Raw genomic sequence first — 12,066 nt, 5'->3', positions numbered from 1 at the left:
AACATACACATACATCATACATGTCAAAAGGACAATCAATGTGACACTTATCTTCTCAAAATATACAAGGGTATTTACGTAACTTCACACCAGGAAAACAACACCCCAACAAAACGGCAAAGGCGTCAATAGTCAAATGGGTCCACCCACTCATACTTAAAATGACTAAAACATCCTTTCGTTGTTTTCATCATCTTTCTCTCTCCTCTCTCTTTCTCTTTCTCTCTTGGGGCTACGTCGGTCTCTAGAATTTTTTACCCACCCAGAAAAAACACACTTCAATTTTTTTAATATTTTTTTTTAAATTTTAATTACTCCGTATATTTTTTTGGTATTTCTGTTGAAAAACCACTCAGAAAAGCCTAGACAGAGAGAGAGAAGGGGGAAGTTAAGAGGGAGAAAGAAGAACAACAACAAAAACACAAAAAAAATAAAAATAAATAAATTAAAGCCGCATTTGTTAAGAACAAACATCTAAATTTTATTTCAATAAATTTTTGTTATAAATATTTGATTGTTGATATTTTGGTCAATAACTTTCTGGGGTTTGGAGGAGTTTGATTAACTTTTCCGGAATTTTTTGTTGGTTTGATATATTGTGAATTGATTGATTGATTCATTGCCTTTTTTGGTTACAATTTCTAGGTTACTGGTTTTTCTTTTACTGGGTAGAATAAGAAAGAGAAGAAATTGTGGCTTATAATGGTAGTTTTGAGGGATTTGCTTCATGGGTTTTTCTGGGTTTTGGATTTCCGAAGTGGGTTTCTGAAATCTCTTTGGATTGATTGAGAATAATAAAGCAATTCTCTTTTTGCGGGGAATTATAATTTTAGGTTTTTTTGAAGTTTTGAAATTAATTTCAAGTGTGTTTTGCTGTTTTTGATTTAGATGGTAATTTAGGCGTAATTAGGTTGAGTTGGTGTTCTTTCTCTCTCCTGCTTTTGTCTGTTTTGAGGAGGGTTTGTGAAGATGAGAGACATTGAGCTTGAAGAAGGAGAAGCTTATTTGTTTCAAGATGATTATGATGATGGTGAAAACATTGATCCTGACAGGGACTTCTCTTACATTGTAAGCTTTAAATATATTGCTAAAGTTGTTTTGCTATTGTGATTAAAATTTGGTAATTAATCTTTGTTTCGTTTCAATCGGAATTCTACTTTGTAGGTTTCTGTATAGAATTCCTCAGTAGTAGGTTAGGTTAGGTTAAGTTGAGGCGTTTAGGTATGATCGTTCAGGTGGTATTAATGGGTGATTGAAGGATTAGGATTAATGTTTATTAGCCTCCTCTTTGAACAATTCGAAACATGAACTTCATCTGATATTTTGATGAATGCCGCTATCCTGTCTCGTATTCATCTGATATTTAGATGAATGTAGTTATCCTATCCCGTGTTCTGCTAATGCCCGGAAGCTGGAACAGTATGCTGTTATGTGTTTGTGTTTTCCATCTTTTCCTGATCATAATTCATATGCTTATTGTAAATGTTTCTCACGTGTATGTTTGGCGTAGAGGGAAGGCAACTTTGTCCTGGGTGTTAAGTGTAGTGTATAATTGGAAACTTTGGGTAATGTAAAGTGAGAGTAGCTTGTTGTCGGCTTTGATCACCATGGCATCCTACCTTGCTCTTGTTTTTTTTGCTACCATTATTCATATTCATATCTTAAACGCTTTGTGCTTTCCACACATTTCCCTACTTTCCTTTTTAGTAACTCTTATCGTTCCCTTTATAGATGGATGTATTTACTTTCCAAGGTTGTGTTCAGCCCTACTATTTTAAAGGGAACTATTACCGTTTTAGTTAAATGTGACTTTGTGGTGTTAGATTTCTGGAACATTGGAGAACCGGAGGCAAAGGTTCACTGACAAATTCTATGGTCAATTGGTCAGGGGATAAGTATTTTGTCGACTGCTAGACATAGCTCTGCAATTATTTTAAGTCAGCACCTGATGAAAATCCTCATTTATACTTGATATCATATTGCAACTATTGTCAGGAGGATACAATCTAGACATTAAGGTTGCTCTTAGCATTGGTTTTATCAGCACATCTTTCTGGAACACTTAGTTTTACACCTATTCTTGTTTGACCAAGGTGTTTACTACATATGATATTGGCCTTCACAGAGCCTTTTTGTAATATCATGTGATGCTATTAACACAAAGACTATGGGCCATCTCTGGCCTACTGTATTTAAGTAGTGTACTCACTAAATTTGTTGACCAATGAGTAATCAAATTTGAGGGGTGTATTCTGGGTTCTTTATCGTCGAGGTTCTCTGAAATAATTTTAGACGAAACTTGCCCTCTTCTTGCAATCTGTCACACTCTTCCTTCCTCACAAGTGTAGCTATCAATGGTACCTGCTTCTAATTTTGTTCCAACTAAGGCGATAATCAGCAAAGATACATTCCATATTTTTAAAGATAAGGTTGAGCAAGAAAACGTCTTAGGTTTTGTTTCTCCAATGATCTGTGTATAGGAGCTGAGTTTCTTCAACAAAATTTTATTATCTTTCGGATCTGGATGAACAATTATTCTCAGGAAATAATACCGACTGTGTGAAGTTTGAAGGCTCAACTTTGAATTCACAAAGAATGTTTGTTGGTAAAATATTGTGATTTCATTCAAGCTTTCTCAGATAAGAATTATTGCAGCTTTTCTATTATGACTATATTTAGTTAAGCATTCAGATAGGTATTTTTGGTAGTTGAGATTTGCCATTCTAGACTTGAAGTCTGGAGTTTTAAAACCATAATAATGGTCAATATAAATGTGACTGTGATCTTATGATATTAGTAGCTGCACTATGTTTTTTTTAAAACTCACAGAAGGTTTTTGTATTTAAATATTTGCAAAAAAATTCGTGTGCTGACATTGATTTGAATCATGGATGTTAATTGGACCCATTTTTGAAATTCTAGGTTTTTTTTTGGGTGGATTTCAAGTTCTATCTTACTGACTTACGGGTTTCTCTATGAGATGGCAGGTGTTTTCTTTCATATTGTGTGGCTCGTTTGTTAACTGCATTTTTCTGTGGCCCAATACCACCTTTGTGAAACTTATTCTTGATATTGTGGTCTTGGATATCTGTAGGACAGGAAGATTGAAAATGTCCTAGGACATTACCAGAAGGATTTTATGGGTGGGCTTTCAGTAGAGAGCCTGGGTGAGATTTTGTACCATGGAAATACCTTCTTTGTGCTAGTCCACATTTTCAAGTAATTCTTTAGTAATCGTATCATCTTGATAGGTGCAAGATTTGGGGGCTATGGATCATTCCTGCCAATGCAACAACGCTCTCCTCTTATTTTACCTAATCAAAGAAGCCAGAGCCATATTAATTCTAAGTCTCCCCAAGATCTGCCATCAGAGGTGTATTTCTGTGGAACAATCTACTATATTTGTGTTAATTATTCTAGCCTATTTACCACTAACTTTATCCATAATTCCTTTTGTTGCAGCACTTCCATCAGAATCCAACAATTACTGCTAAGCCTACACTTCCAGTTAGATCTACACCTGCCTCAGGTGATCAGACTGACGAAGCAATGTCTCAATCAGGAACTTCCTTGGTGAACAACCAATCCAAATTTCAAAGTTCTGGAGAGAATGCTTCTAACACGCAAAAGAAGAAACTGATGAAAAATCATTCCGAAAATAATTGCCTGAAGTTTCGAGTCAAAATGGCATCTGAGGCTAAACCTGTTTTATCTATGGACAAGTCTGCAATCTATAGTGGCCTAGGTCTTGATATGTCCCCTTCTTCCTCTCCTGAAGGTAGCCCCTCAGAGAATGATGGAATTTCAACTGGCTTGCAAGAAATGAATTTAGAATCTCCTTCCTTTATTGTCAAGGTGAGTATGCACTTTTAAGCTTTATGTGTGAAATACTGGGTAGGTTTTTTTTGGCTCATGTTAAATATTGTTGTTCTTCTGGAGCAGATTATGACGACTATACCTCTCCCGAGCAAGGACTTGCTTTCACCTCTTCATGATAGCTTTGTTTGTTTAAGGGGCATGGAGAGCAATCTGCAGGCTGGTTTACCACAGACAGTGGAAGTAAACCCTGTCAATCCTGTTCATGAAAGCATGTACTCAAAGGGAAAGAAGGAAGCAAAGAAGGAGAAAAGATCAAAGTCGAAGGATGCAAGTAAGGTCAAGAAATCAAAGCACAAGGAGGCAAGTGAGGATAAGAAATTAAAACAAATGATTCCAAGTCAGAAGCCCGTGGAATTGATGAAGGAGATTTGTGAATATCCTGCAAATATTGTTACCTTGAGTGCTACTAGAAGGGATGATAATGGAGCATCAACCATCAAGGATGTTCCCTTTATTGCCTCCATAAATGCAGTTGGTGCATATTCTGAAGAAAATGAACGTGCTTCCTTGATGAGCAAGAGCATTGGTTCAAAGCCTTCTGTGCTTGGTAAGAAAACTGAAGTTGGTTTCTTGGGTGAGGACATTGACAAGTATGACAACCCAATCAAACAGTTACATGTAGCTAGGCATAAGGCAAAAGAGGAACCTGGTTCAGCAAAAACACATGAAGTGATGGAGGATGACATGAATGTTATTACCTTAAGAGGGGAGACGGGGAAGGATAAAAATTTCATTTTCATTCCGAGGAGTGAATCCACTACAGAAAAGAGGGATGGAGTTGGATGGAGAGATGATGAGGTAAAGAAGTTCTCCAAACAACATAACATTTCGAAGGACCGAGTGAAAGAGGAAGTACTTGATTCAGCACATCCAAAGGACAAAAATGTCATATTTATTTCCAAGGGTGAATCTAGTACAGAGAAGAGGAATGAAGGTCGGAGAGAGAATGAGGTGAACAAGCTTCTAAAACAACAGAGCATGTCGTTAGACAAAGTAAAAGAGGAAGTTTATAATTCAGTATGTTCCATTGAGGCTGGTGCTTATAGCAAGGAAAATGGAATTGTAGAGATGATTCCGAAAGATAAGGAAGTATGTTCTCTTTCCCTGAAAGACGAGGGAAATGATAAGTACAATGATGTTTCTCAGAAGATGAAGTACGACAATGTGGTTGAATCTTCGAAGCAAAAGTCACATTCCAGGGAAATGACTCATTTGCCGGCAGAGCAAGGACTGCTTAGCGAGAAGGAAAACCCGTCTTCTGTAATCAACAAAAAATTAAAGGATGTTCGGATTGGTGGAGTCTCTTCTGAAGAGCCACCTAGAGGAATTGTTAGCTCTTCAGCATCTAAAAAAGAGGCAGTCATTTTCAAAAACAATATTCCTTCTAAAAGTAGAAAGAGTGACACTGATTTACAGAAGGAAGTGAGGAAGAATAATGACGTTGTTGATAAGACAAATACAAGGAAGAAAGGAAAAGAAGTGAGCTCATTAGTGATGGGAATTTCAGAACAAGGGGCACACACACCCAGACCCACAATAAAGCTGAAGGATAAGCCGAGCAGTAATAAAACTAGTTTTGCTTTAACTATTGGACCTAATTTGGGAGATCTCCAAGGTGTTAACTGCATTACAGAAAAGGACCCTGTTGATGGCGTGCTGCAAGACGCGCCAGTAGAAAATTGGGTCGAATGTGATAAATGTCACAAATGGCGGCTTATGCCTTTTGGAATGAGCGCAGATGCCTTTAAGGATATGAAGTGGATTTGTAGCATGCTTACTTGGCTGTAAGTTTTCATCTTAAGTATGCTGAATTCAGATGTTTCGTTCCTATGTTAAAAATGGTATTACTGCTTGAACAGAGATCTTTGAATTGCTTCTGGATGTCTTTTCATGTGGTATGGGTTAGAGATATACTAGTTAATAGATGAAACTAACAGGACATAATCAGTCTATCCAGTTGCTTGACAAGAGTATATTTTTACCTCAGCCCGTCTCTCTATCTCTCCCCTTCCCCTCCTGTGCTTGCTCTTGCCTCTACCAACGGTAAACCTGAGCAAATGGGCAGATTTAGTTTGAAGTGTTTACAAGAATGCATCCATTTCTTAATCTTACACAATTATAAGATTTTCTAAGATTGTTTTGTTATTTTTTAAGCTTAACATTCCCCCCTTCCTTCTCTGGCTGATATTTACATGGTATATTCCTGTTTTCTAGGCCTGGAATGAACAAGTGTAGTTTCAGTGAGGATGAGACAACTCATGCTCTGCAGGCATCATATGTGCCCCTGGATCCTGCTTCTATGATTCAGAATAATCAGTCACTAATTGTGTCAGCCAGTGCCCCAAACATGGTTCTTGCCAGTCGGGCTCCTAGTTGTGACGCTTTGCCCAGTGGAGGCAAAAAGAAGAATTTGGTGAAGACAAAAATAGAGGTAGCACGGCAAAATGGTGTTCAAGACTTGCACATTAAGGATCAGAAACGCTCTGGTGAAATAAGGAATATGAAGAATGTGAAAAAACTTCCCCGGGAGTTAGATTCTGTTCGAAAGAGTGGTAAGCAATCAACCATTTAAACTCATTTATTAGTCATAGGTGCTAGAAGCAGGAAGAAATCTGGCCTATTGTGTATTCACCTAATAGCCTTCTTGAATGCCCAAAATAATTGTGAATTGCAAATGCCTTGTCTGGAAACCATAATTTTGAGAAGCGCTAACTCATGTACCAATTGTCTTTTTTGAACGAATACAATTCCCAGATTTTGTATATTTTCGTCTGGAATGGACTTCTGCGTTGCTTTTCTTCAAAATTGTCACTTCTCTACTGTTATAGACTGTCTAATCAAGTGTATATCCTCCTTTATAATTTGTGTCTATTAGTGACTTCCGTCTGTTATTATTAATATTTCTAGGAGGGATATCAATATTCTTTTACTGTTGCATATCCCCCTCGTCCCCTCCCCCAATTATGTATACACCGGGGAAGTAATTTATGATGAAGAATGGCTTTTGTCAGATGGTGGATTGATTGTTGTCACCGATTGACAAATATTTTAGCAACTTCATTTTTTTACTTAGTAATTGTGAAAGAACACAAAGATGTTTAGCTGGTTGCGGTTGGACTAACTAATATTTGACAACCAGTGAGGTAAAAGGCTAAATTCCCAGATTATAAAAGATTTTTGTCTCACATGTTAATCTCCATGTTTTCCTTTTTTTATTGAATTTTATGTAGCATGTTTTTGATATGAAATGTGTTACGAGTTGTTGCTTTGGGTTATATGAACAACTTTTTAAATTTCTTACTACGAAAACAAACTCAAATGTGATCTGCTAGATTTGTTCTTTTGTTTTGCTCCTTCCCTCCTTTTTGTTAGTGGGTATGCAATTATTAAGGGGCTTTGTTTGGTTCTCATTTCTTATATGTGATTTTTCTCTCACAGATAGTAAGCAGTTTTATTTAAATGTTGTATGTGCATCAGCAGGTGATGGCAATCCATCAAAGATTGGAAAAAAGAGAGTTGCAGATGTTGAGGCATATGGAGTTTCTAAGAGAATGAAAAGGGTGGATCAGCAATCTATGGAAGATTTTGATCCAATTGTTCAGCGAGTTCCACTGGATTTTGTGAAGGGAAATTCAAAATACCCTCCTGTGAATGTTAGGGACAGTACCCAGAGTATGACTTCTAAGGAGGATGAGATGTATGATGTTTCTGGTAAGAAGAGAAAATTGAAGGACAAAAGGCAAAATGTTTTTCCTTCAGTAGTACCCTCAGGCAAAGGAGAACACTTAGGGAATAACTGGGATGCAGGGAAAAATAGTGTGTCTGAACATAGGAAAGAGAAGAAGTCAAAATTCTCGAACGTTCAGCCTGTGGAGAGTAATGCAGATAAGGGAAATTATAGAACTCGGATTCATGATACTAAATCTAATCTTGGTGGTGCTACTGACGTTGGTCGACACAAGGAAGGTAGGTCAGATGGCATTCCTAAGGTGTCTAGAAAGACCCCTGCCGGTAGAACATCTTACGAAATGGCTCTTGATTTGGGGTTGTCAGACAATGTGACCACCTCTAGCTCTTCAAAGATTTCCTGCAAAGTTAAATCAAAAGTGCGTGAAGTGAAATCCTCCCCAGTTGGGTCAATTTCATCCTCTCCTGTAAAGTTTTCTAAGCCTGATCCTGATAAAGGGACAAGTAACAAATCTGGGTCATATAGCGAGCAGCGGCTGAAAGCTGGAGCAGAAAGTGTAGTTAATGAGCTTGCACCTCATAACGAAGGGTTTAGAGATAGAAAATCTATTCTCTCTAGGAATTCTGGTATCACGTCTGATGAGGATCATTTTGGTAAGAAAGTATCATCTGGAAGATATTCCCATAAAATGGATACCCAACCTAAAATTGAAGATTATAAGGACAGAGGTGGTAAAGTGAACCCTACATATGAGGGAACATCGACTTCACAACAGAATTTGGTTGCTAATAATCAGATAATGAAATCCCCAAATAAGTTGCATTTTGATGGAACTAATTCTGTGAAAGGAAAGTCACATGTTGCCAAGATTGATAGGGAAAAGGAAGTATCATCTAATTCTCATGGTGTTCCTGAATTTGAAGGAGGTAGTGGATCTAATGGTGGGAGAGTTGAAAATGTTAATGCAAAGCCCTTCAGACAGGTTCCGGTTGGCGGTGTTAGTTTGAGACAAACGCACCACACTGGGCAAGTATCCAATGACATTGAGGGTTCAAGTTCTAGAAAGAAAGATAGCTTTCATCGGGCTGCTAAAACTGCCTTGAGAGAGGCAACTGATCTTAAACATTCTGCTAATCGTTTGAAGGTGTGTTGTCTATTGCCCCTATGTGTGCTTTGTTTAAATCTTGTTCAGTTAACAACTTGTCTTACTTTTGGTACGTTTACATTAAGGTTGCTGGGTCAGGTCTAGAAAGTACTGGCATTTTCTTCCAGGCGGCACTAAAGTTTCTTCATGGAGCATCTTTGTTAGAACCTGGCACCAATCAAAGTAGAAGTGGGGAGATGTCACCAAATGATGTGTATACCAGTACTGCAAAATTATGCGAGTATGTATACCGTGTTGTGAGAATTTCCATTTCTCCATTTGTCTTATCATAGCTTGAGATTCAAGCGATTTTAACAGGACAGGCAAGCCGTGTCACTCTTGTTGAATAGACTATTCAGACCCTGTGGGTTTAATTGCGCGTTCTTCCTTGATCTAGTCCATATTTTAGATGGTATTGCTTATTGGAGACTACATGGCGTTTGTTTTTGATGTTCAAGTGACTGAAAACAGTGCCCTTTGATTTGTTTTAGTTTTCTTCACTCTCTTTTGATGCACCATGTTGTGTTTGCTGCTGCTATGAAATCACTGGTTGAGCTTATGTAGCATAAAATACATATACATATTTTGTTCCCTGATGTTGTATTTTTCTGATGTAGTTACATTGATTGTGATTTGCAGATATTGTGCCCTTGAATACGAAAGATGCAATGACATGGCCTCTGCTGCTTTGGCGTACAAATGTATGGAGGTAGCCTATATGAGAGTGGTTTATTGTAATGATCTTTCTGCGAACAGAGATCGTCAGGAGCTGCAAATGGCTGTAAGAGCTGCTCCTCAAGGTAATAATGGTCTGGTAGATTGTAAATTCTTTGGGGTTAATAATCTGTGTGCTGCTGCTACTTAAGATATCAGGTATGTAAATATATATAACGTAGATGGCTGGTGGTGGCTACTGATGTCTAAAATAGTAGTCTTTTTACGGAGCTCCCAACTCTTTGTAGGATTAGCATCTCAAATTTGGACTTCTATTCAGCATGTGTAATATTCGATGTAATAATGTGGCCAAGTATATCTTGCTAATGTAAAAAATCTTCATTTCATTTGCAGTGGAGTCTCCATCATCATCTGCCTCTGATATTGACAACTTAAATCAAGCTGCCATTGATACAGTGAAGGATGGAATTTCTGCAATGGATCATCAAACTCATGTTGTTTCTGCTGGAAACAGGCCCAACTTTATGCGGCTGTTGGACTTTGTATGTTTACCATGTTTTTAGGAATAACTGATAGTTTGATGGTGGATGCTTTAGTTTTATTATCAATTTTAGTTCCGCCCAACAGAATCATGAATGTGTCATGAAATTACATGATGTTTCATTGATTGCCCAAGTCTAATAGCTCGTGTTTGATTGCAGACACATGATATCAATCTTGCAATGGAGGCATCTAGAAGATCGCAAAGTGCTTTTGCAGCCTCAATGCCAGTCTTTACACAGGCAGGAAATGAGGAGGGCATATTGTCCATTAAGAGTGTCCTAGATTTCAGTTTCCATGATGTTGATAGCCTTTTACATCTGGTGCGCCTCGCAATGGAGTCTATCAAGTCTTAATGTTCAACATGAATTTGCAAATTCATTCATCTGAAGCAGTGAAGCTGAAGTTTCAGATCCCAAAATACCTTTTTTTTTTTGGTATGTCCTCTTCCCCTTTTCTTAAATGCATTATGCGCAAGTAAATACGAAGTGGTTGTTTAGATCGGCTTATGAGTTGTCTCCATTGCAGGTGTATGGTGTAAAGTCACTCAGTTGGCTTCAAAGCTTTTATACGATTAAAACCAAAACATGTACAGAAGATAAAATGGGTAATTGTGAAAGGATTATTTAGACTTAGATTACTTGCATATCCCCAGAAACTACCGAGGTATGTAGTGCATTTCCGAACTTATAAAAGGTTATGTTGCCTTATTTTTTATTATTATCCCATTGTTTTATTTCTTCTTATTCTTTCTTCTATTCTATATCGCCAGTTGAGGAGCATGGGGGATGATCGTTGTTTGTAAATATACAGTAAAAACAATTTAACTCGAGGAACCAATTAACAGTTCTCTTTGGGGTGTTCATGCTGCCTTGCTACCAGCACTTGGTTGTGAAAACCAACAGGTAAAACTTTTCCATTCGACGTTTTAACGCTTAAGAGTTGGTCTGAAAGCAATTTGCAGTATTCTGGCACTCTGGCTTAATGCCTAACAAACAGGGGGTGAAACTTCAGTAGTACTCATAACCCTAGTCTAACTCGGTTTAATAGTTTAGGGCATTTCGTACCCTACTAGTTTCCGTTTACTTTAAAACGACATTATGCATTTGCGTAGAATGATTAATACTCTGCTAATCGATGTTTCGTTGCAGGTCTGATCACTTGGTGCTGAAGCAAATTGATTAATGGCAGCAATTTTGAATAATAGAAGATGAATACCCCCGGAGTCGTTCTTTTTGGCCTTTTTTCGATAACCATTTTTCCCCATATATTGGAACACGTACATAAAAGGGATTTTCTTTTTCTTCTTTTTTTTCTTACGAGTTTCTTGGTAGAGAATCCGATGCACATATCTTTATCAGTGGGTTGTTAACGAAATTGAATTCATATTTCATTTGCGGAGATCTTTGTAGAAAGAAATTACCAGAGGAAAAGGAGAGTTTTTAGTTCAGCATTCTGCTAATTGTCGAAGATGAACGCACAACTCAAACATAAGTGTGGAATGAATTTACCATACTCCATTTTAATATTAAAAGAACATTTGGAATTAAATTATCTTTACACTTATATTTTAAAACCAAATTTGTGTATGAACAGAGAAAGATTAGTAAGAAGTTAACACCAAGAATGTTGGAATTTAGGTTTAGATGGATCACAAGCAATTACTTCCTCCGTCCCTCAATACTCGACCTGTTTTGACCGGATACGCTTGTTAATGCACAACTTTTGGCCGCCAATTTCTTTAACTACATTTTATAAAAATTTATAAAAATATTAATATTTTGAAATTATATATTAAGATGAAGCCAACAATATATTATACTAACATTTATTTTCATATACTAGAAATAAAATAGGGTTAAAATGAATTATACGAATAATGCAAAAAGTCAAAACAGGTCGAGTATTTAGAAACAGAGGGAGTATTTTTTGTCCATTAGTTTACGTAAATCTAAATACACGCAATGTGTGCTTCAGCACTTTTGATCTTTATTGTGCGTTTCAGCACTTGAACAGTGAATAGGTGAATAATTGAAAATGGTAGAGCGAATATTGCGCTGTGTTAAACTAGACATTGTTTCTTCGCATGACTTTTATTGAAGTTAGACTCAGTTCTTGTTTAAATTAGTTTTGTTGAACT

General features: G+C 37.2%; 1 protein-coding gene across 3 annotated transcripts; it reads left to right on the top strand.

Moving 5' to 3' along the window:
* The first annotated feature begins 328 nt into the window (after positions 1-328).
* On the top strand, positions 329-11,376 carry LOC110798156 (cysteine-tryptophan domain-containing zinc finger protein 7). 3 transcript variants are annotated; one of them, XM_022003319.2, is made up of 14 exons: positions 341-1,068; positions 3,095-3,167; positions 3,252-3,373; positions 3,463-3,855; positions 3,943-5,663; positions 6,094-6,431; positions 7,357-8,711; positions 8,798-8,952; positions 9,351-9,511; positions 9,780-9,928; positions 10,088-10,363; positions 10,455-10,592; positions 10,699-10,831; positions 11,078-11,376. In XM_022003319.2, the coding sequence occupies exons 1-11, from the start codon at positions 970-972 to the stop codon at positions 10,280-10,282; spliced, it is 4,761 nt and encodes a 1,586-aa protein (XP_021859011.1). In that variant the 5' UTR covers positions 341-969; the 3' UTR covers positions 10,283-10,363; positions 10,455-10,592; positions 10,699-10,831; positions 11,078-11,376. The 3 variants fall into 3 exon arrangements, with proteins under 3 accessions (XP_021859013.1, XP_021859011.1, XP_021859012.1); XM_022003320.2 differs by having other exon boundaries at positions 342-1,068; positions 7,360-8,711; XM_022003321.2 differs by lacking the exons at positions 8,798-8,952; positions 9,780-9,928; positions 10,088-10,363; ... (1 more) ...; positions 10,699-10,831; positions 11,078-11,376 and having other exon boundaries at positions 329-1,068; positions 9,351-9,505.
* Positions 11,377-12,066: the final 690 nt, after the last annotated feature.

The sequence above is a fragment of the Spinacia oleracea genome, chromosome 4, assembly GCF_020520425.1.
Source record: "Spinacia oleracea cultivar Varoflay chromosome 4, BTI_SOV_V1, whole genome shotgun sequence".
In the NCBI taxonomy this organism is placed as follows: Eukaryota; Viridiplantae; Streptophyta; class Magnoliopsida; order Caryophyllales; family Amaranthaceae; genus Spinacia; species Spinacia oleracea.
This window is presented reverse-complemented; position numbering and strand designations above follow the sequence as displayed.